The 25,254-nt window shown below is 38.2% G+C and overlaps 1 protein-coding gene across 2 annotated transcripts in view; it reads right to left on the bottom strand.

Moving 5' to 3' along the window:
• Positions 1–3,388: 3,388 nt before the first annotated feature.
• LOC136144257 (ATP-binding cassette sub-family C member 4-like) overlaps positions 3,389–25,254 on the bottom strand; it is a 243,740-nt gene continuing 221,874 nt past the window's right edge. For both annotated transcript variants that reach the window (XM_065902003.1, XM_065902004.1), the window contains 4 exons: positions 19,356–19,513; positions 18,358–18,463; positions 13,338–13,472; positions 3,389–4,863 (listed from right to left, as the gene is read on the bottom strand). In XM_065902003.1, coding sequence (XP_065758075.1) covers positions 4,825–4,863; positions 13,338–13,472; positions 18,358–18,463; positions 19,356–19,513 — 438 coding nt within the window. In that variant the 3' untranslated portion in view covers positions 3,389–4,824. The remainder of the gene's footprint in view (positions 4,864–13,337; positions 13,473–18,357; positions 18,464–19,355; positions 19,514–25,254) is intronic.

The raw sequence follows: 25,254 nt of genomic DNA, 5'->3' as shown, positions 1-25,254 counted from the left end.
TGCTCATTTGTGGTGCTGACTCTCCAAAGATATTCTGTAATTGTGTGCATGTGCATGTGTACACACACACACACACAGCAGGGATGGCTAGCCTGAGTCCGGCAGGTAACATGAGGAAAGATAACTCAGGGTCCTACCTACAAAGTGCAGGTGAGGAGGGGTGGCCTGGTGAACCCACTAGGTATCACCATATTCATATTGTAAGCAGGATCTCATCCCTTTATTGTTTAAAACTTTTTGAAGGACTTAGTATCATTTTTTAAAATTGAAGTATTGTTGGTTTATAATATTAGTTTCATGTTGACAGCAAAGATGATTCAGTTATATATATAACATGTACACAGTATATATATATTTTTTTCAGATTCTTTTCCATGAAGGTTATTAAAAGATATCGAATATTGTTCCTTGTGCTCTACAGTAGGTTCTTGCTGGCAGAGCTGGTAGGGGAGGACCAGAGCCTGCAGTGTGGGAACAGAGCCCATGGATGCATCAGGATGTGGGCAAAGAGGGGACCAGGCTTCCCTTAGAGCAGGGCAAGAGGCCTCTGCCCTGAGCCTCACACTTTATAGAGAACCCCAGTCTAGTCCTCCTCTGATGCCCCCCTCCCAGTCCCCATGGGGTGAAGGCTCTGAGAGCCAAGGGGACACACCTGTCCAGAGCCCTCTCCTCCAGGTGCTCACTTGGCAAAGTGTGGTCCACAGAGCACCAGCATCAGCCTCCCACATGCCCACAGCAATGAAGGTGCAGAGTCTTAACCATTCGACTGACCGGGGATTACCACTATGGTCTAATTTTAAGTATAAATATGGTAACAATAAAGAAGGTAGTTGAGCTAACCACACATCCAGTATTATTCTAAAGTAGTGCTTCTCACATCTCAGATTAAGAATCAGCTTTTGCATTTTCAGCCCATTGCAACCTAATCACTGATCCATTGTGCACAGTGTGCAGCTCAGCCACGTGCACCTTCCCCTGCAAGCCCAACACTCACGGTGGTCCCTGGGCTGTTCAAGATCCCACCCATCCTGAGTGTGGACGTCACTGTAATAGCAAATGGCTGTGAGTTTCTAGCTTTCTTGAATTTTCTGTACTTATTTCAGACCTGGTTACAAACAGGTCATGAACTGGCACTAGCTCACAGACCATATCCTGTGACTGTCTCTGATGTATTTAATCTTCTGAGAAACATACTACTCCCACCTCAACATTACAAAGAAGCTGAAGCACAGTGGGCTTCCCAATCTTAACAGCCCACAATTAACAGGTAGCAGAACTCGTATCCAAACCCAGTCAGCAATGCCCAGAGGAGCCAGTATTTGTCCCTAGAAGGCTGACTCCAGAGCTTGTGCTTCTCCCCATGTGCTTACATCATTTGACTATACGTTAGAAGAGGAAAAGCTATAACTTAGGCCGTCAGATGAGAACCTACTCAAATACACCCTTTACAGTCTCTTACCTACTTTCATCCATGCCCATCTTGCTCTCTTCTCTTGGTGGTTAAAAATCACCAAGGTCAGTGATTCCATCCTTTATTTCTTTGGATGCTTTTGCTCCATCCATCATCCAACCAAAGCAACTGCTCAAGGGCAGATGTTATATTCATTTTCCAGATGAAGAAACTGAGATTCAGAAGTTGAGACTTACCTATGCTAGTAACTGAGGCCACATGGATATATGGTGTCCAGAGACCATTTTGCCAAGGATGGTGTCAGTTTATTGTGTTGGTAACTTAGCTGGTTATTTCCTTTCACTCCCAAGTATACCAATTGGACACTACACTCTTTAAACACCCACACTGCTAGCAAGTAGCAGATAAAGAACTGGCATGAAGATCAATGTGACTGACTCCAAACCCAGGGCTCTCTGTTATCCCAGGCTACCTCTTACAATTTCAAAATCATAAAGTTCAGAAAGAATATTTGTTTTCAATCAATGTTCATTCAATAATGAGCATCCCTTATGTGACAGAGCCTGTGCTGCAAGGCTAGCCAGATGACTCAGTGGTAAAGAATCTGCCAGCCAATGCAGGAGACGCAGGTATGATCTCTGGGTCCAGAAAATCCCCTGGAGAAGGAAATGACAGTCCACTCCAGTATTCTTACCTGAGAGATCCCATAGACAGAGGAACCTAGTGGGCTACAGTCCATGTGGTTGCAAAAGAGTTGGACACAATTTAGTGACTAATGAACAACAAAAATGTGATAGACATTGTGCTTCAAGATGTAATTAAAAAGTAAACAGGGCACAGTTTAATGTTTTTAGAAGCTCGTGGTTTAGTAAGAAAACAAACCACCTATTAATACTCATAGTCAGGGTAGGCTACATAATTTATAGAACCCAGGGCAAAATGGAAAAAGAAGGGACCCTTGTTCAAAAATTAAGTATTTCAAGATGTTGAGAACAGGCACTAACCAAGCATGGTTGGGTTTAACAAATGAGATGTGACCAGGGTATCAGAGAAATAAGTGTTAACTAGGATGATGAATGATCTTGAGATTGCCTCCTAGATGAGATGACAACTGGGCTGACCTTACAGAATGAGGATTTCTCTCCTACATGGACTTTCTCCTTTATTTTTTAAACCATAGGGTATTGAGGAGAATCAGTTACTCAGTCATTTTAGTTAAACATCAATCACCAAGAGTTTCCGTCACAGTACACCCTCATCACCTACCTCTGGAGCTGTGACACATGCCATTAGGGGCATGCAGATGTGCTGTTCAAACCTCCCTTCATGGACTCATTGCTCAGCCAACTATAAGTGCTGCTGGTGGGCAACCTTAAGCCACCAGCCTCTCAGGGCGCAGCCTCTGTACAATGACCCAACCAGGTGGATGTATGAAGACCTGGCCAGTGGATATGTCACAATAATCCCAAAGGTTCATCACATCAGAACTCCCATGGGGTCAGCTAAGGTCATCTGGCCAGTGCTCAAGTTTGATCTTTTCCTTTGCCCTATCCCATTTCTTCCGTCTTGATTCCACAAGTGCTGAACCTAACGGCACCCTTAATACACATGCCAATACTGAACTCCATCCAAGTCTGCATGTCAGAGAACCAACCTGTAACATGTATCAAAAAACATTCAGTTCTTGCACAGGATTTTTATTTGAAAATACTGTTTACACACATACTTAGAACATTTCTAAATCACCAAGTAAAATATAAAATGGAAACAAGGATTCTCTGTGTGAGTGTGGTTACCTTTGGTTTAAAATCCTCAGTCTAATGTTTGACTAAAACAAAATTAAGTTTTATGTAATAACAAAAGAAAATTAATATATTGAACCATATGAAACTGCCATTTTTATAGGTTAAAAAAAGTTTGGATGTGATTTTCACATGGTTTAATCTCACAGTAAAAAGCAATTAGCATTTGAAATTAAATATTAGAAAATACCTAATACTATGGTTATTGATCAGTGCCAAGTACCAAAACTTGTAGTTGCAACTAAAGTGAGGCTTGGGGGGAAAAGTGGGATGTACTTAATTTTCAACTTCATCACTTTTCTAATATAAGTTTCTAATTTAAGAATTTAGTGAAAAATATCTCAAAGTAAATGAAGAAAAGTTAAAAGAAAGAAAGAATAATATAGTGGAAAAAAAAAAAACCCACCAAAGGATCAATCAAGCAGAAAAACGTATTCTTTGAAAATTAATAGGAAAAACTCATTCAAGATTTTTCAAGAAAAAAAAAAAAAAAACAAAGTCACAAAGTTAAAAAGCAAAGAACAACATAATTATAGATGCTGCAGAGATTAAACATTTAAGATACTATGAATAATTTTATGCTAGTCAAGCTCAAAACTCACAGAAACAAATCCACTCCTAAAGGAATAAAACTTAACCAAAAATGACTCTGAAGAAATAACACACTGAAAAGTACTAAAATAATTACCAAAAATCAACTAGATGTTGATTGTTGTACAATATTGTGGATACAATTAATGCCACTGAATTGTATGTTTAAAAATGGTAATATGGCAAATTTAATGTTATCTATACTGTACCATAAAAAAATGTAAAAAAAAATCCCCAAACTAGAAGACAATCAATGATCATGTCTGCTCTTCATTATCAAATGCCCTCGAAGGGTTCCTATTTTGAGAAAGCAAGTTTTCTCTCCCTTCTCTTTTAAGAAATAAAATGAAATATTGTCCTTCTGTATCTTAATCACATATCTTCTTTTTGGGGGGCACCACTCTCCCCTGTAATATTACTTAGAGTATATTTTTTGTTTTTCCTATCAGTTTTCTCTGCAGTATTGTAACCAGAGGTCTTTTGTTGGAATAATTGATCCTAGTTATATTAAAGGCAGTTGTGAAACAAAACAGCAACTTCATAGTCTTCAAGTAAACAGAATCCTTGATATAACTGGAAAGTAATATGTAATTCTGGGAACAGTAAAAAAAAAAAAAAATCTGTGACAGATTTGTTTTATAACTTAGAAAATGAGCTAAATAAAGCTCTGGACTCTCTCAAGGCACAAAACCTGGGAGACAGCTTTTGTTGGTGGCTTCCTTCTCTGATTTGGATAAGGGAAAAAAATCGTATAACCTGTAAAAATAATAAGTCATTTTGTAAGAGTTTGAAACCATTGTGTGAATCTGGAGCGAGATAAATCCAAATAAACAAACATCTTGTATGTGTATTTATACATATTTGTTGCTGGTATAAAGAAGTGCAATATAGTTTATGCAGGGCAAATACTGTTAGAGAAATGCCTTCAGAATAGACTTGGTTTCACAGGAGGATCACAATGCTATCTCAAAAATTGTTGAGATTAAGGCCTGTCTATTGGAAGCATTCATAACCACAGGGTCACTGAGTATCATCTCGATAATTCCTTTGGAAGTACACCTGAAAAAAAAGAAATAAAAACAACATGTTAAAAGCTGTAAAGTCCCTCCTAAAGCAACACATTTCTAGGGTCACTTCTTCACGTGAAGCAAATCATAACACTAATGGAGGCACAATTTTTAAACCCAGCAATGTGTTTATTCTATGAAGGATGTAGCCCCATTAAAACCCTTAGTGGGACTGGACTGAATGCCAAACATGATTCCCTTGAGTTCTGATCATTCTGATTCACAGATAAGCTTTAATCACTAATTGAAAACCAAAATCATTTTACAGAATTAAAACATGGAGATAGATTATAAACAAGATGACAAAGAGGCTGGGAAATCTAGTGTCTGCATGAGGGTTTCTCACTTTCACACAAAAATGAGCACCATGGATGTTAATATCAGGTTTGCCAGGCCTTTGAATTCTTGCATTTTACCAATTTCTAGCTGAACCGGAAGAGACAGAGGTTTTCTGATAAACGTATAATCAGAACATAAAGGAAGTGAAATGCTGTCAAGTTTGTTCCACAATCATCAGCTTTTGTAGCTGCACCATATCTTAGTTTCTTGACGAATGCACATAACAAAATGAAATAATGTCAAGACTTGTGAGCTCTTACCTCTAAATGTGTTTGGGTGAAAAAGGACCTCAAATGTCATTTTTTCCCCAAATAAGAATGTGTCAAGTTTTGTTTGAGTGTTTAAAGCAGAAAATGTGCCATCTATCTGAAGCTGACTCATGTCATGAGCTAGGTTGCTAAGTCATGTGACTCCAGATTCATTTTATAAAACTTGATTCTAAGTCCATTTGTAGATGCTATCAACAAAGTTATCATGAGAGATAGTGGGCTTCACATATGAAACAGAAAAACTCTGAGACACCTACCTTTCTAGTAGGTGTACTTTTTCTTGTTTTTTGCACACTTGCTATTCCTAGACAGCACTGCATATGAAATGCTATATATCAAAATGTCCCTTAAATTAAGGAGAAAAACAAGAAATTCTCCAAGAATGTTTAGGGCCCATGGATGAAATCTGAGGCTAGTTCCATTACAACTGCAAGGATTTAAAAAAAAGGCGGGGGGTGGTGCTTTGGATCCAATGGTTCAGAATCCAATGCAGGGGACACAGTTTGATCCCGAGTCCAGGAAGATCCACATGTCATAGGGTGACTAAGCCCGTGTGCCATAACTACTGAGTCCACATGTCTCTACTACTAATCCTGTATGCCACAACTACTGAAGCCCATGCACCCTAGAGCTCATGCTCTGTAACAAAAGAAGTCATAAAAGCCTGCACACCACAACTATAGACTAGCCCCCTGCTCACCATACCTAAAGAAAGCCTGTGTGCAGTAATGAAGACCCAGCATAGCCAAAAATAAATAGATAAATAAAAAATTTTTAAGTAAAAAAAGTAAGCCCTTTTGAGATTGGAGACACTCAAGTTGAGGGGCAGGCCCCCACAGGAGCTTCTTTCTCTGTATACTCTGAGGTGGCAGGGTCCTGCCTGCATGAGCTCCAGGGGTGGGTATAAGCTGATGCTGCCACCTCAGACTCCGGAGGCAGGCGCAGACAGGTGCCACTACCACCTCCAAAGGTCTTGTGAGTTGGTGCAGGTCACTTCCCCCACCTTCCTTGAAGCGTGCATGGCTTACCACCACTACCGAGGCACCCGTGACTGGGAGCCAAGTGCCCTCCTGGGAGAGTGCACATGCCATACACCCACACAACGGCACACCCCCTATCAAGGGGAAAATAGGCAGCATATGCTGAGGAAATAGATGGCAAGCATCAAAACCTAAAACAGTCCTCCCACCAAAAAAACCACATAATTTTAAATGCACAAAAGCTACACAGGGACACTCCCATATATAAATAACCCTCTAAGACAACAGTAGATAATTGTTTCACCTAAATTCAGAGTAAGAGAAACATAAACAAAATGAAGAAGAGGAACCACTCTCAGTTAAAAGACCAGGAGAATTCCCCTGAAGGGACAATGAAACAGATCTCTTCAGTCTAATAGACAGCAAGCTCAAAAGAAGCCAATGAAAATACTGAAGAAATTAAGAAAGGTTATCAACAGAAATGCAAATTACTGGGAAAAGAAACTACAAACTATAAGGATTCAGGAGAATGCATTTGCTGAGACTAAAACTGAGCTCAAGGCAATGAAGAGCAGAATGAATAATGCAGAATAAAGAATAAGTGACCTGGAAGATCAAATAACGGAAATTATTTAATCAAAACAGCAGACAAAAAGCCAAATGAAAAATTAAAGCAATATAAGGAAGCTATGGGATAATATAAAGCAGGCCAATCTATAGATAATAGGGATTCCAGAAGGAGAAGAAAAAGAAAAGGAGATTGAAAATGTATTTGAAAAAAGTATGGCTGAAAACTTCCTAGATACAAGATGCACAGAGAGCCCCAAACAAGATGAACCCAAACAGTCCTATACCAAGACATATTATGATAAAAATGGTAAGTTAGAGACAAAGAAAAGATTCCAGAGACAGCCAAGAGAAAAACAAAGAGCTCATTTAAGAGAACTCCCATAGGCTATCAGTTGATTTCTCTACAGAAACACTACAGGCCAGAAGGGAGTGGCAAAATATATCGAAAGGATTAAAAGGGAAAAAAATCAACTCAATGGACATGAATTTGATCAAACTCCAGGAGACGGTGAAGGACAGCGAAGCCTGGCTTGCTGCAGTCCATGGGGTCACAAGGAGTTGGACATGACTGAGTGACTGAACAGCAATATGCTACCCGGAAAGATTGTTTAGAATGGCAAGAGAAATAATTTCTCAGATAAGCAAAAACTAAAGGAATACAGCAATACTAAAACTATCCTAAAAGAAATATTGAAAAGTCATCTCTAAATAGAAAAGAAGCAGGAAGATATAGGAAGGAGGAAATCACAATTGAAAAGTAAATCACTTAAATTAGTGAGAATACAGGTCAAAAAGAAAAAAAAAAAACCTATTTGTGAAAGCAATGATAAACACAAGGAGCAGCAAAAAGATAAACACGAAGATGTAAAAAGGGACATTAAAATCATATTATGTGGGGAAAAGTATGAAAGTGTTAGTTGCTCAGTCATGTCTGACTTTTTGCAACCCCATGAACTGTAGCCCGCCAGGCTCCTCTGTCCATGGAATTCTCCAGGCAAGAATACCAGAGTGGGTTGCCATTCTCTTCTCCAAGGATCTTCCCAACCCAGAGATCGAACCTGGGTCTCCCAAATTGCAGGAAGATTCTTTACCGTCTGAGCCACCAAGCAAGCCCAAATATGTGGGGAAGGAGAATAAGAAAATGCAAATTCTTTATCTTATTTTTTTAATGTATTTGAGCCTATCTGACTAACGGTCTAAAGCAGGCAGATATATAAAGGGGTTAACATACTTGAAAAACAGGAAAACCAGAGTCAAAAGCATACAATAGAATCACAAAAAACAAAAAGAAGAGAATAAAATAAAGCATAAAATAAAGTCAAATCATTAAACTATGAAAAGAAAAACAAAAAATAAAAAGAAAGGAACAAAGAAGAAGCAAAGAATCAACTGGAAAACAAGGTTTGAAATAGAAATAAATACATATGTATCAATAATTACCTTAAATGTCAATGGTTGCAGAATCAAAAGACACACAGTGGCCAACTGCATTAAAAACAAGAACCTAGACTCAGGGAACTCAAACAGGGGCTCTGTGACAATCTAGAAGGATGAGATGGGGAGGAAAATGGGAGGGAGGGGACACTGGTGTACCTATGGCTGATTCTTGTTGATGTATGACAGGAAATCACAAAATTCTGCAAAGCAATTATCCTTCAATTAAAAAAAAATAAATTTAAAAAAATTTGGAAAAAAAATACTAAGAGCCTACAAGAGACCCATGCTACCTATAACACTCAACTTAGACAAAGAATACACACAGATTGAAAGTGTGGAGATGAAAAAAGATATTTCATGCAAACAGAAATGACAGGAGAGCAGGAATTGCAATACTGCACTCATTTAAAAAAAAAAGACTTTAAAGCAAAGGCTATAAAGAAAGATAAAGAAGGACATTATATAATGATAAAAAGGTCAATATAAAAAGAGGATTTTACATTCATCAACATATACGCACCTATAGAAGCACCAAAATACATAAATACTAACATACATAACAAGAGAAAGCAATAAGAATATAATAATAATAGAAGACATTAACACCGATTCACATCAATGCACAGATCTTCCATACAGAGAATCAATATGGCAACAGAGGTCCTAAATGATATTATAGAAGAGTTAGACTTAACTGATATTTTCAGAACACTACATCAAAAAAAAAAAAAAAAAAAAAAAAAACAAAAAAACAAAAAACCCAAAGTACACATTCTTATCAAGTAGACACAGAACATTCTCTAGGATTTACCATATACTAAGGCACAAAATTAACCTCAATAAATTTGAGTATAGAAATTATTTCAAGCATCTTCTCTGACCACATGGCATGAAACTAGAAATCAACTACAGGAAAAGAAACAAGAAAAAAAGATTACATGGAGACTAAATAACACACTACTTAAAAACCAGTGGGTCAATGAGAAAATTAAAAAAGGAAATTAAAAAAATATCTTGAGACAAAAAATAATGAAAACATAACTATACAAAATCTATTTGGATTGGATAGCTCAGTTGCCAGTCATGTCCAATTCTCTGTGGCTCTATGGACTGCAGCCCACCAGGCTTCTCTCTCCGTGGGATTTTCCTGGCAAGAATACTGGAGTGGGTTGCCATGTCCTCCTCCAGGGGATCTTCCCAACCTAGGGATTGAACCTGCATCTCCTGTGTCTCCTGCATTGCATGCAGGTACTTTACCACTGTATGGGGCTTCCCTTGTGGCTCAGATGGTAAAGAATCCACCTGCAATGTGGGAGACCTAGGTTTGATTCCTGGGTTGGGAAGTTCCCCTGAAGAAGGAATAGGCTACCCACTCCAGTATTCTTGGGTTTACCTTGTGGCTCAGCTGGTAAAGAAACTTCCTGCAATGCAGGAGACATGGGTTGGGAAGATCCACTGGAGAAGGGAAAGGCTACCCTCTCCAGTATTCTGGCAAAATTCCATGGACTTTATAGCCCATGGGGTCCCAAAGAGTCGGACATGACTGAGCAATTTTCACTTTCACTTTACCACTGAGCAACCGGGGAAGCCCCACAAAATCTATGCTTGGCAGCAAAAGCAGTTCTTAGAGGGAAGTTTATAGTCATACAGGCCTTCATCAACAAACAGAAAAATCTCAAGTAAACAACCTAACCTACCACCTAAAAGAATTAGAAAAAGAACAAACAAAACCTAAAATCAACAGAAAGAAGGAAATAATAAAGATCAAGGGGAAATAAATAAAATAGAGATTTAAAAAATAGAAAAAAATCAACAAAACCAAGAGCTAGTGCTACGAAAGAGTAAACAAAATTGACAAACTTCTAGCAGGCACACCAGGAAGAAAGGAGAGAGAATCCAAACAAACAAAATAGAAAATCAAAAAGGAAAAATCTCAACTGATACCACAGAAATACAAAAAACCGTAAGAGAATACCAATTATACGCCAACAAATTTTGCAATGTAGAAAAAATGGACAACTTTCTAGAAACACATAACCCAACTAAAACTGAAGCAAGAAGAAATAGATAATTTGAACAGATAGATCACTAGAACTGAAATGGAATCTATATTTTAATAACTCCCTACAGACAAAAGTCCAGGATCAGATTCACAGGCAAATTCTACCAAACATACAAAGAAAAACTTATGCCAATTCTTCTCAAACTCTTCCAAAAGATTAAAGAGGAGGGAATGTTCCCAAAAACAGTCTATGAAGCTACCATCACCCTGATAATAAATCAGACAAAGATAACACCAAAAAAGAAAATTACAGGCCAAAATCTCTGATGAATCTATTGATAGATGTAAAAATTATCAACAATATGTTAGCAAATTAAATAAACCTACACATAAGAAAGATCATACACCATGGCCAAGTGGGTATGGGTATGGTGATCAAGTGGGTATTCATTTCCAGATTCATAAGGATGGTTCAACACATGCAAATCAATGTAATATACCACATTAACAAAAGAAAAGTAAAAAACAAACAAACAAACAAAAAAAACACCTGATCATCTCAATAAATGCAGAATAAGGATCTAATAAAATTCAACACATATTCATAATAAAAACTCTTACTAACATGGGAATAGAGGGAACATATCTCAACATGACAAAAGCCATTTATAACAAATCCACAGCCAATATAATACTCAATAGTGAAAAGCTAAAAGACTTCCTGCTAAAATCTGGAATAAGACAAAGATGCCCATTCTCACCACTTCTTTTCACCATAGTATTGGAAGTGCTAGTCACAGTTAGAAGACAATTAAAAGAAATAGAATGCATCTAAATTGGAAGGGAAGAGGTAAAACTGTCACTCTATGCAGATTCCATGACACTATATAAAGAAAACCCTAAAGACTCCACACCAAAACTGCTAGATCTAATAAATGAATTCAGCAAAGTAGCAAGATACAGATTAACATTCAGAAATCATTTGCAATCCTTTACACTAACAATGAAATATCAGAAATGGAATACCTTTTAAAATTCACACCCCCCCCCAAAAAAAAAGAAAGAAAGAAAAAGAAAAAAACCTTGGAATAAACCTAACCAAGGAGGTGAAAGACATACGTTGAGAACTATAAAGCACTGATAAAGGAAATTAAAGATGACTGAAACAAATTGAAAGATATTCTATGTTTTTGAATTGGAAGAATCAATATTGTTAAAATGGCAATACTATCCAAAGGAATCTAAAGGTTTAATGTGATCCTTATCAAACTACTCATGACATTTTCCTGAGAACTAAGACAAATAATCTAAAAATTTATATGGAACCACAAAAGACCCAGAATCGCCAAAGAAATTTTGAGGGGAAAAAAAAACAAACCTAGAGGCATAACTCTCTCAGACTTCAGACAATATTGCAAAGCTACAATAATCGAAGCAGTGTGGTATTGGTGTGAAAATAGCATAAAAATCAATGGACTAGAATAGACAGCCCAGAAACAAACACACATACCTACTGTCAATTAATCTTCAACGAAGGAGGTAAAAATATAAAGTGGGGAAAAGACAGTCTCTTCAGCAAGTAGTGCTAAGGAAGTTGAACAGCTGCATGCAAAGCAATGAAGGTAGAACACACCCTCACATGCACAAAAATAAACTCAAAATGACTTAAAGACTTAAACATAAGACATGACACCATAAAATGGCTAGAAGAAAACATAGGGAAGCATTCTCTGACATAAATCATACCAATGTTTTCTTAAGTCAGTCTCCTAAGGCAATAGAATTAAAAATACAAATAAACAAATGGGACCTAATCAAACTTATAAGACTTTGCACAGCAAGGGAAATTATAAAACAAAACAAAAAGACAACCGGTAGAATGGGAGAGAAATATTTGTAAATGATGCAACAGACAAGAGTTTAATCTCCAAAATATACAAGCAGCTGATACAACTCAACAAAATAAAAACATGCAACCCAACCAAAAAATGGGCAGAAGATCTTAATAGATATTACTCCAAAGAAGACATGCAGATGGCCAGTAGGCACCTGAAAAGATATTTGACATCACAAATTATTAGAGAAATGCAAATAAAATCTACCACCTCACACTGGTCAGGATGTCTTTCATTAAAAAGTCTACAATTAACAAATTATGGAGAGGGTGTGGAGAAAAGGGAACCCTCCCACACTAATGGTGGGAATGTAAGCTGGGATTGATACAGCTACTATGGAAAACAATACAGAGTTCCTAAGAAAACTAAAAATAGAATTACTTTATGATCCAGCAAACCCATTCCTGGACATATGCCCAGAAAAAACTAGAATTCAAAAAGATACATGCATGCTTATGTTCATAGCAGCAGTATTCACAATAGATCAGGTAGGAGTTTTGTTTACAGATCAGAAGACAGAAGAGACCTACACCTTTTCCTGGAAGATATTCCTAGAATCAAAATACTCCAAATTTTTTCCCTTACTCTCAAATTTCCTGGATATTCTTTGACAGAACTTGTATCACAAATGTGCTGAGCACCGATCAGAATGAATATGAAAGGTCTGCAAAATGGGTGTTCTGTGCTCTGTGAGAATCTGAACCCAGAGTCTAAATGTGTGCCAAGTCCAATCCAAAATCTCTCTCAGGTGCATGTGCATGCACACATCCTGACCCCATCCCCACTGCTTCTGCAGAGTCCCAGCAGACCTGTCTTCCACCTGCAACATGTTAAGATCCATTCATGAAGCTTTGTCTCTGGAGGCTTATGATTGAAAAGGACACAGAGAGCTTGTTACTGGACTCCTGCTCCCAAATCGTGAGGCGTGAACTGTGGAGATAAATTTTAATTAAAACTCCCCACAGTGGGCTCACCTGTTTTGCTGTTTCAGTGAGGGCAGCAGCCTCAGCCTTGCCCAGTTGTTGCACCATCTTGTAAAACAGGCTGTCTCTATTTTGCAGCAAAACATATGGCTCATCATATTCTTCCAGTCTTCCTGAATCCAAAACCTGTTAAGCAACAGAAAGAAACCTGTTAGTACACAATGTTTCACAGTAACTTCTTATAACTCCAATAATGTTTCAGAAAGGGGCAGGACAGGGAGAATACAGAGTCTATTTGGGTGGTAAGACTGGCTGGTATTTAAATAGTTTGATTACCCTAGTTTACTAGTATATCAAGCCCTAACCCAATGTTTTACTATTATAATGTTATAGTGATAGAAGAAAATCAAAGCTTTAGACTATGATTACAGGCACTTAGCAATCTATATCATTTATATTCTGCCAAAGGCATTTGGGGTTTGTTATGATTAGTTAGTATTTTTAGCTTTCAGACTCTGAGATTTGAGGGTTGTTTATACAGACATTCAGAGCTGAGAAATTTCTTAATTCAAGAAAATAAAATTCAATTTATCTAAAAAGTACATTGGTATCATACAAGTCAGACAACAGTGACCTGACAGCAAATTAACTGTCAAGTTGGTTTAAAAACACTGAGCAAAACTTGGGGAAAAAGTAAATGCTTCCAGATTATGTCACCTCTTTGAGGCTGAACTCCTTGTGAGTGAGGTTAAAGAGCTTCTTAAAGTTGGTTTTGGTTGTAGTTTATTATCCTGAGAGTGAAACCCTGACAAAAAAGAGTTGCTACATAAGCAGCTTTAGTATAATCGCTCTGCACTGAAGAAATATCTAGAAATCCAATTTTCTCTTTGAGTAAGACTAAAGAAGCAATTTTTCCAGTAGTCATGTATGCATGTGAGAGTTGGACTATGAAGAAAGGTGAGCACTGAAGAATTGATGCTTTTGAACTGTGGTGTTGGAGAAGACTCTTGAGAGTCCCTTGGACTGCAAGGAGATCCAACCAGTCCATCTTAAAGGAGATCAGTCCTGGGTGTTCATTGGAAGGACTGATGCTAAAGCTGAAACTCCCATACTTTGGCCACCTGATGTAAAGATCTGACTCATTTGAAAAGACCCTGATGCTGGGAAAGATTGAGGGCAGGAAGAGAAGGGGACGACAGAGGATGAGATGGTTGGATGGCATCACCGACTCAACAGACATGAGTTTGGGTAAATTCCAGGAGTTGGTGATGGACAGAGAAGCCTGGCATGCTGCGGTTCATGGGGTCGCAAAGAGTCGGACATGACTGAGCAACTGAACTGAACTGAAGACTTTGAACTAGCTTTATGTATAAATTAAACAAATATGCCCATATTTCCCCTACTTTCTACTGCAATTTTTATTACACTCAGGCTCAAGTTTACTGTGTACCTCTTATATATTCACAGAAAAATAAAACAAATCTGATTTAGCTTTCAGGATTAATGAAGAGTTAAGTAACACATAGACAAAACACATTTGAGGAACACAAGGAAATTTTTCATTAATTTCTGAATTATTCAACAAATATTTATTACACATTTAATTGCATTCCTATCACTATGCTAGATGCTGTGGAAGAGCCACACACAAGTAAGTCACAGGCCCTGCCTTCAGGGAGCCTGTACTGAGAGGAGAGAGAGAAGGAAATTCTCAAATGTCTACAATGCAAAAGAAAAAATACACAAAAAGGAGTTTAGTAACAGAAAAGATGACTTCTGTCAGAGGTTCTGAGTATGAGCTTCAAGGAGGCGATCGGGCAGTGAAGTGGGCCTTGAAGAATGGACAGATGTGAGCATTCAGAAGTAGCTGTGGGTGGGTGGGCCATGGTCATTCCAGACACAGGGAACAAGCTAGGTCAAGAGGGCTGGAGGTGAGACTGGCATCTCCTTAAGTGCAGGGTATGCAATCTCCCTTGTTTGGTGTTGCATCTCAGGCCCCTGGCACTGCACATGACAGGTAACTGGCACTTAATACATGCTCATTGGAAGTGAAATGAAAAGGAAACTAAATTCAGGGCATGAATGAGTGACCACCCAATGGTGTAATCTGTCAAGACTATAGGGTGAGATCAGGGGGTTTAGAGAATGAGTCCAGATGGCATGGGGAATAGCTAAGGATTAGGGATGTGGACATGGAGGACCACATGCCCCAAATTGATGACTGTGGACAAAAAGGAGAGCGAGAGGGGAAATGAGGGAGGGACAAAGCAATTGAAACTCATTTACATCAAATATCGCAATAAAAGAAAGAAAAAGGGCAGTCAGAGAGGAGGGAGAGTCGAAAGGAGCAAGAGTTTAGTGTAGCTCAGACTCATGTCAGGCCACAAGAGCCGAGATGGGACACAGACTGAAAAATGCCAAGAACAGAATTTTACCAACTTAGCCTTTACATTTACTGCTTTGAGCAAAGATTCTAGATATTTCAGAACAAATTGACATAAACAAGTATATTTTTTTCTTTGTGTACAGAAAACATAGTTATAGTTTTAACTTTTTATTTTAAAACCCTTTAATCTTGAAATTAAAAGTCTACTGTAATCTCCAGGTATATCTCCACTCTTCCTGTAACTCAAGTTAAATTATAAACTAGACCACACATTCAATTTGGTGTGATAAGAATCCCTCAACTCTCAACCCCAACAAATACCAACCTCAAATTGCTTGTCACTCTCTAGTAGGTTTAGGAAAAATACATTATATTATCTGAGTCAGTTATATAAGCGCAATGAAGATGTGTTTATCTGGCTTGTGTATCTGCTGATATTCCAGCTAGCTGTCCTAGACATAAAACTTCAATGGACCCAATGCAAGATAATTTAATTCCTTTTCATTGGCAGGACGCCTTCAATGACAATGGGGTGACTGCAGGGAGAGGTGGAGGGCAAGGACAGGGTGAAAGAGAAACCTCAAAAAGGGCTTGAAACAGGTAAAGTTCACAGCATCATTCACTTACTGTGGAAGAAGGATGCTTTGGGGAACAGTATGGAAATACAATGCTGAGAGAGAAGAATTAACAAAGTGACAGGTAAAGAGTAGAAGGAAAAGGTTACTTTTCCAGTTAGCATTCAAGAACACAAAATGAGTGACTAAAGATGCCCCATGCTAAACAATATCTCTGGATTCTAAGAGTCACTGTCCTACAATCTTAGATTGTCACCCGGTCCCTCACAAACTCTGCAGGAGAAGCCTGCTTCCTACTGAGATGTTCTTGTCCTGTGACCAGCTGCACTGCTTGGAGCCTAGAGTATCCCTTTGGCTGGCAATCCCCTGCTCCTGTCATCTGCCTCCACAGAGCTCACTTCTGTGCATGTTCAGATCAGGAGAGTGAGACTACAGGCACTGCCTCGGTGCTGACAGTCTGCTATCTACTCAGTGTCCCCACTGATGATCCCACCTGAAAATGCATGGGGAGTAGAGTGGGAGGTGACTTTCTAGAAACTGTCCAAGAAGTCAAAAGTTCCATTATATCATTGGACATAAGCAATTTGAGGTATTACTGATCATTTATTCCTGATTATTACCTGTTTAGTATGGACCATCAAAATCACTGGTTAACTCCATCTGCTGCCTCTTATGCATTGTGCAGGCCTTCTTTATCTTTTTACTTCATCACTAATCAGCATCAATTGTATACTCTGGAGTCTTGTGATGACTAGTATCTATACAGTGGGTGAAATAAGCTCATTGACCCAGACTAGGTTAGCCTGAAAATACCTTGCTTTCTTTCGGGCTTATTTGCTGCCAAAGGTTTTTCTTTTGAGGGATGATTTCCTTGTCATTTAATAAACCACAACCTAAAATCTATTGAAACTCAGCAAGCAATAGAGGGAAAGAACAAAGAGAGAGAGAATAAAAGAAAAAGAGAGAAAATGAAGGGAGGAAGAAATGGAGGAGATAAAGCTAAAGAAGGAAATATTAAATTACTAAGGATGAAAGAGCCAATCAAACCTGAAAGAAAGATACTAGACAGACATCCAGAGACCAAAGTTTGGAGCTTGCTGTGTCTGCAATGCCTGGATACATTGTATAAGAGCCTTGCTAGTAAAAAAGAGAGAGAGACTTGCTGGTTGTTCATCTACAGTCACTCAGTCTCCATCTGCCTTTCTTTCTACACTTTCATCTGTGATGCAGAAGTTGTCTCTGCAAATCACATTTCAGAGGCTCTTTGTCCTTCTGGCCCTTTGTGAGGTTCTGCCAGTAGGGAGCACTAGCGGGAGAAGGAAGGTGGGAAGCCGAGCAAATGATCTTCCTGCTTTCTACTACTTCTTCAGCATAACCCCAGCTTCTATTAGCACATGGAGAACTAGCCTCATCTTGCTCACTCACAAATATGATCAATGGCTAAACAATGACCTCCCCTTGGAGGTCTCAGCACTGACTCATAAGGCTTCTTCTCTGAGTCCTTAGGTCTGGAGATCTGTCCTAGGACACAGTCATTGTTTCCTAAAATTATTACCCCAGTGATTCATTTTTCCAGCCCTCCAATTCTTATGTAAATTTTCTTTATTAAATCCTTTCTGTTTAAATACTTTTTCTCATTAGGCCTTTTCTCCTCAATGACTCCCCTCTGACAGCACATATTGTGAATGTCCCAACAACTGGGAAATTCTGCAACTTCACCTAACAGTGGTGTTAGTCTAATGAAATGCTGTTTTTATTAAGGGCATACAAAAATGCTGAAATAACTGTGACACAGTAAAAATGACTTTGTTGTACCACTCTGAAATCTGAAGTCTCATTATGAATTTGGAATATTTTCAAGGCTGAATACCTTAAAAAAATACCAATTCAAATAAACTTTTAAATGGAAATAGGAAATTACTGAATGTATTATTTAATAGCACATTCTGAAACTACACTTAAGTACTTGAGTTACTGTCAAGGATAAGAGGAAAAAATAAGAATTATTAATTAATTAATTAGAAGTTTTAATCAATTTTTACAAGGAAGAATACATTTAAAAATTGAAGGTAAATGGAAACAATGGAAATCCCACAGGTGAGGGCCTTACCATTATCCTGTCACTGTCAATAATGGTGCTCAACCTGTGTGCGATGGTTAGCACAGTACACTGTGCAAATTTCTCACGGATCTTTTTTTGTATTAACTCATCAGTGCTGGAATCAAAGAAGCGCATTTAGTTAAGTAAAGACAGAAAAAGCAGGCTTAAGACTTAAAAATATCACATGATATTTTTATGTTTTTAAAAATCAAGACTTAAGACATAATCCTGTCATAAACATAAACTAAGTATAAAAAGTCTTTGTTGTTGTTGTTTAGTTGCTAAGTTGTGTCTTTTGCACTAAGTTGACTCTTTTGCAACTTCATGGACTATAGCCCGCCAGGCTCTTCTGTCCATGGGATTTCCCAGGCAAGAATACTGGAGTGGGTTGCCATTTCCTGCTCCAGGAAATCTTCCCAACCCAGGGGGAAGTCTACTTAGAAACTTACTATTTTTCATAAAACAATGGAAAGTTGTCTTCCCACCAAATTGCTTGAAACTATCAAGAGCTGGATTTACAAATCTAGCACTCTCAGGATGCCTTGTAACAACATTATTACCATGTTTTGGTTTCTTCCTCTGTTTTCTGGAATTAATGTTATCAAGAGATGTCTTTGGGGCAAATAGAGCACATAAAAAACATTTCTCACAGAACAGACTTTTGAACTCTGTGGGAGAAGGTGAGGGTGGGATGTTTCGAAAGAACAGCATGCATATTATCTGTGGTGAAAAAGACCACCAGCCCAGGTGGGAGGCATGAGTCAAGTGCTCGGGCCTGGTGGGCTGGGAAGACCCAGAGGAATCGGGTGGAGACGGAGGTGGGATGGGGGACCGGGATGGGGAATACGTGTAACTCTATGGCTGATTCATATCAATGTATGACAAAACCCACTGAAAAATAAAAAATAAAAATAAAAAAAAAAAACCATTTCTCAACATCACTAAATATTTCCCATTTGCCATATTTAAAATTCAGATTCCAAGTTTCATGAATCTCAGCTTCATACCTTGGATCCACATCAATAATCAATATCTGATTTTTCCTGAGAATAGCCCTGGCAAGGCACACCAGTTGTTTTTGCCCAACACTTAAGTTTGATCCAGATTCTACTAATTCAGTATCCATTTTATCAGGAAGCTCTTCGATGATTTCTTTAAGTTGTACCTGTGCATATAGAAAGAAGAATGACATTTTCTTAAACAAAGAACTACTTCAGTAGACAAGCCTCTTAGACACTAAAGCTTTGATGTCCTCAGGACTTCTTCTGTATCTTACATGTACAGCCAGGTGATAGGGAGAACTCTTTCCAAAGAGTGTTCACTGAGGAAGATGGTGGAGTCAACTCAGGACAAAAAGGTCTCAGTGTCCCCACACCTACCTAAGGATTAGTTAAGAAAGTCTCTCAAAAAAAAAAAAAAAAAAAAAAAAACTAGGCTATTTCTCTCAGTACAATTTGAACAGGAAATTTAAAAGGATCCTATGGATGAGTAAAATTTCCCAAAAATAGATTTTGCCAAGTAGTTACTACACTAAAGTAAATTAAAAACATATATATATATTGGTTGTAGGAAGTACAGTTCTCTAAATATATAATCTTATCAGCACTTCACCATTTTGGAAGGTCCAAATGTCTATAAAGAAAATAAATTCAAACAATGGCAAATTGTACCTCATAGATCAGTAAAACTACAGCTATTGTGGTGATGATTCTTTCTCATGTTTAATTTCATAACTGCAAACAAGTGCATTTTTTTCAATGTTATAATTTTTAAAAGTTTTTTTCTTGAACTGTAATTTATTTACAATATCATTTTAGTTTCAAGTATACAGCAAAGTGACTCAGTTTATATATATACATTTTTTTCCTTCAGACTATTTTCCACTGTAACTTACTATTAGTCAGTTCAGTTTAGTTGCTCAGTCCTGTCTGACTCTTTGCCACCCCATGAACCATAGTGCATCAGGCTTCCATCATCAGTGTCGATCACCAACTCCAGAGGCCTGCTCAAACTCATGTCCATCAAGTCAGTGATGCCATCCAACCATTTCATCCTCTGTCATCTCCTTCTCCTCCTGCCTTCAATCTTTCCCAGCATCAGGGTCTTTTCAAATGAGTCAGTTCTTCCCATCAGGCCAAAGTATTGGAGTTTCAGCTTCAGCATCAGTCCTTCCAACGAATATCCAGGACTGATTTCCTTTAGGATGGACTGGTCGGATCTCCTTGCAGTCCAAAGGACTCTCAAGAGTCTTTTCCAATACCACAGTACAAAACCATCAATTCTTCAGGGCTCAGCTTTCTTTATGGTCCAACTCTCACATCCATACATGACTGCTGGAAAAGCCATAGCTTTGACTAGATAGATCTTTGTCAGCAAAGTAATGTCTCTGCTTTTTAACATGCTGTCTAGGTTGGTCATAGCTTTTCTTCCAAGGAGCAAGCATCTTTTAATTTCATGGCTGCAGTCACCATCTGCAGTGATTTTGGAGCCCCAAAAATAAAGTCTCTCACTGTTTCCATTGTTTGCACATCTATTAGTCATGAAGCGATGGAACGAGATGCCATGATCTTCGTTTTTTGAATGTTGAGTTTTAAGCCAGCTGTTTCACTCTCCTTTTTCACTTTCATCAAGAGGCTCTTTAGTTCTTCTTCACTTTCTGCCATAAGGGTGGTGTCATCTGCATATCTGAGGTTATTGATATTTCTCCTGGCAATCTTGATTCCAACTTGTGCTTCATCCAGCCCAGCATCTCACATGATATACTCTGCATGTAAGTAAATTAGCAGGTGACAATATACAGTCTTGACATACTCCTTTCCCAATTTGGAACCAGTCTATTGTTCCATGTCTGGGTCTAACTGTTCCTTCTTGACCTGAATACAGGTTTCTCAGGAGGCAGATCAGGTGGTCTGGTATTCCCATCTCTTTAAGAATTTTCCACAGTTTGTTGTGATCCACACAGTCAAAGGCTCTGGCATAGTCAATAAAGCAGAGGTAGACATTTTTCTGGAACTCTCTTGCTTTTTCAATGATCCAACAGAGGTTGGCAATTTGATCTCTGGTTCCTCTGCCTTTTTAAATCTAGCTTGAACATTTAGAAGTTCATAGTTCACTTACTGTTGAAGCCTGGCTTGGAGAATTTTGAGCATTATGTTGCTAGCGTATAAGATGAGTGCAACTGTTCAGTAGTTTGGACATTCTTTGGCATTGCCTTTCTTTGGGATTTGAATGAAAACTGACCTTTTCCAGTCCTGTGGCCCCTGCTGAGTTTTCTGAATTTGTTGGCATATTGAGTGCAGCACTTTCACTGCATCATCTTTTAGGATTTGAAATAGCTCAACTGGAATTCCATCACCTCCACTAGCTTTGTTCATAATGATGCTTCCTAAGGCCCACTTGACTTCACACTCCAGGATGTCTGGCTCTAGGTGAGGGATCACACCATCATGGTTATCTGCATCATTAAGATCTTCTTTGTATAGTTCTTCTGTGTATTCTTGCCACCTTTCCTTAATATCTTCTGCTTCTGTTAGGTCCATACCCTTTCTGTCCTTTATTGTGCCCATCTTTGATGAAATATTCCCTTTGTATCTCTAATTTTCATGAAGAGATCTCTAGTCTTTCCCATTCTATTATTTTCCTTTATTTCTTTTCATTTTTCACTTAGGAAGGCTTCCGTATCTCTCCTTGTTATTCTTTGGAACTCTTCATTCAGATGGGTATATATTTCCTTTTCTCCTTTGCCTTTCACTTCTCTTCTTTTCTCAGCTATTTGTAAGGCCTCCTCAGGCAACAATTTTGCCTTTTTGAATTTCTTTTTATTGGGGATGATTTTGATCACCGCCTCCTGTACAATGTCATGAACTTCCGTTCATAGTTCTTCAGACACTCTGTCTAGCAGATCTAATCCCTTACTGTAAGGTACTCTAGTTCCCTGTGCTATACAGTAAATCCTTATTGCTTCTCTATTTTATGTATAGTAGTTTGTATCTGTGAATTTCATACCCCTGATTGATCCTTCTCTTTCCCCTTTGGTAACCATAAGTTTATTTTCTATGTCTGTGAGTCTATTCCTTTATATATGTATATATATATATATATATAAATTTGCTTTATTTTTTAGAATCCACATATAAGTGATATCATATAATATTTGTCTGTCTCTGACTTCACTTAGGATGATTTTCTAGGTCTATCCATGTTGCTACAAATAGCAATATTTTATTCCTTTTTATGTCTGCATAACACAATATATATACATATATACGTATAATGTATGTATATTTATGTGTGTGTCTTGTCACATCTTCTTAAACCAATTTTCTGTTGATAGACACTTGAGTTCATTCTACATCTTGGCTATTGCAAATAGTGCAGCAATGAACCCTGGGGTGCATGTGTCTTTTCAAATTACTATTTCCATTTTTCCCAGATATATACCCAGGAGTATAATTGCTGGATCATGTGGTAGCTCTATTTTTAGTTTTTTAAGGAACCTCCATACTGTTTTCCATACACCAATTTACATTCCCGCCAACAGTGTATTGGGGATTTTCCAAGTGGCTCAATGGTAAAATATCCAGCTGCCAATGCAAGAGATGAAAGAAATATGGGTTTGATCCCTGGGTCAGGAAGATCCTCTGGAGAAGGAAATGACAACCCACTCCAGTATTCCTGCCTGGAAAATCCTGTGGACAGAGGAGTCTAGCAGGCTACAGTTCATAGGGTTGCAAAGAGTTGAACATGACTGAGCATACACACACATAGCAGTGTGTTGGAGTTCTTTTTTTCCCATATCACTCTAGTATTTATTATTTATAGACTTTTTTGATGATAGCCATTCTGTCTGGTATGAGTCAGTACCTCATTGTGGTTTTGATTTGCATTTTTCTGAAGAAATCTGAGCACCGAAAAATTGATGCTTTTGAACTGTGGTGTTGGAGAAGACTCTTGAGAGTCCCTTGGACTGCAAGGAGATCCAACCAGTCCATCCTAAAGGAGATCAGTCCTGGGTGTTCATTGGAAGGACTGATGCTGAAGCTGAAACTCCAGTACTTTGGCCACCTCATGCGAAGAGTTGATTCATTGGAAAAGACCCTGATGCTGGGAGGGATTGGGAGCAGGAGGAGAAGGGGACGACAGAGGATGAGACGGCTGGATGGCATCACTGACTTGATGGGCATGAGTTTTAGTAAACTCTGGGATCTGGTGTTGGACAGGGAGGCCTGACATGCTGCGATTCATGGGGTTGCAAAAAGTCGGACACGACTGAGCGACTGAACTGAACTGAACTGAGTAATTAATAATGCCAAGCATCTATTCATGTGTCTATTGGCCATCTTTATGTCTTCTTTGAAGAATTTCATAAATGCTTTTCAGTGAAAACTCAGGAAAAACACACCACGACACAAGTTATTTCCCCCAGACTATGGGTATATGTGGTATTTTTATTAATCTATCCTCATAAAATCAAAATTGTAAGATTAAAAAATCAATTTTTTAACTGCCAAAGATAATATGAAACTATATTGAGTTGCAGGGGTCAGTTCAATGAATATTTGTTTTGGAGAAATATAGATTAAGAACCAAATTCAGACTGTGTTTGAAATTAATGAACAGAGTAAATACACTTCAAATTAAAGGATTAAAGTTTGATGAGTGATGGTCAATTAGCAGGTACACAGAATTACAGAGGCAAATTACAAAACACCAAGGGTGAGTGGGCAATGTTTTCATGGTATCCTAAATGCTGGAGTACTTCCATGAATGTTATCCTGAATTGTGTTCCTTATGAAAATCTAATCCATAGAAATGGGAATTCTGACTAAGGATTAAATATGGTATTAGTATTTAGTGATAGCATGAAAGATATGCAAAATTTATGAGGCAAGTGGCTGCAATGAAAATTATAAAATGGAAGTCAGCTTAATCACCGCCACCCCTGCCACCTTGTTACAAGGAAGAGGCCCTACTGAATATTCTATGAAACATATTCCATAAATCTAAACTCAAGTGATGGGACTGATCAAGAGTGTAATACTGGCAAGACTTTCTCACTTTTCCTTCTGAGTTGACTTTGGTAATCCTTGTAAATGCAAATTGGTCTTTCTTAAGACTGACATCATGACTGTGAGGAAATAACCTTGAACATACTGGTGACTCAGATGATATCTCAACACTAATCTGGTTTTTTACTTTCCTTCAAGTTGTCTACATATGCCTGACAAGGAATAAGCTGTTGTGATGTGAAAATGTTTTCCAGAACACATTGTTTTCTGAGACGCTAACTTCATTTATGGATCAGGGATGGTTATAATAATGCTACAAATATGAAGACCTTTTGTAGTGTAATCATATAATCAAGTTACAGTTATTTGAGTTGAAAAAAGACAAAAGAGACAGTAGACAATAACTGGGAGTTACAACTGGAGAGTCTGAAAACATATTAGATAATAGTGTAATGCAGCGAAGTGAAGTGAAAGTCGCTCAGTCTTGTCCAACTCCTTGAGACCCCATGGACTACAGTCCATGGAATTCTCCAGGCCAGAATATTGGAGTGAGTAACCTTTCCCTTCTCCCCGGGATCTTCCCAACTCAGAGATCTAACCCAGGTCTCCCATGTTGCAAGTGGATTCTTAACCAGCTGAGCCACAAGGGAAGCCCAAGAATACTAGAGTAGGTAGACTATCCCTTCTCCAGCAGATCTTCCAGATCCAGGAATCCAACTGGAGTCTCCTGCATTGCAGGAAGATTCTTTACCAACTGAGCTATCAGGGAAGCCCAATAGTGTAATATTACTATTAAATTTCTTGAGTGAGATATTAGTATAATGTAATGTAGGAGAACGTTCTTGTTTTTAAAAAGTATATGTTTATATATTTATGATGAGTTGCAACTTTTAATAAA

The sequence above is a fragment of the Muntiacus reevesi genome, chromosome 11 (assembly GCF_963930625.1).
Source record: "Muntiacus reevesi chromosome 11, mMunRee1.1, whole genome shotgun sequence".
In the NCBI taxonomy this organism is placed as follows: domain Eukaryota; kingdom Metazoa; phylum Chordata; class Mammalia; order Artiodactyla; family Cervidae; genus Muntiacus; species Muntiacus reevesi.
This window is presented reverse-complemented; position numbering and strand designations above follow the sequence as displayed.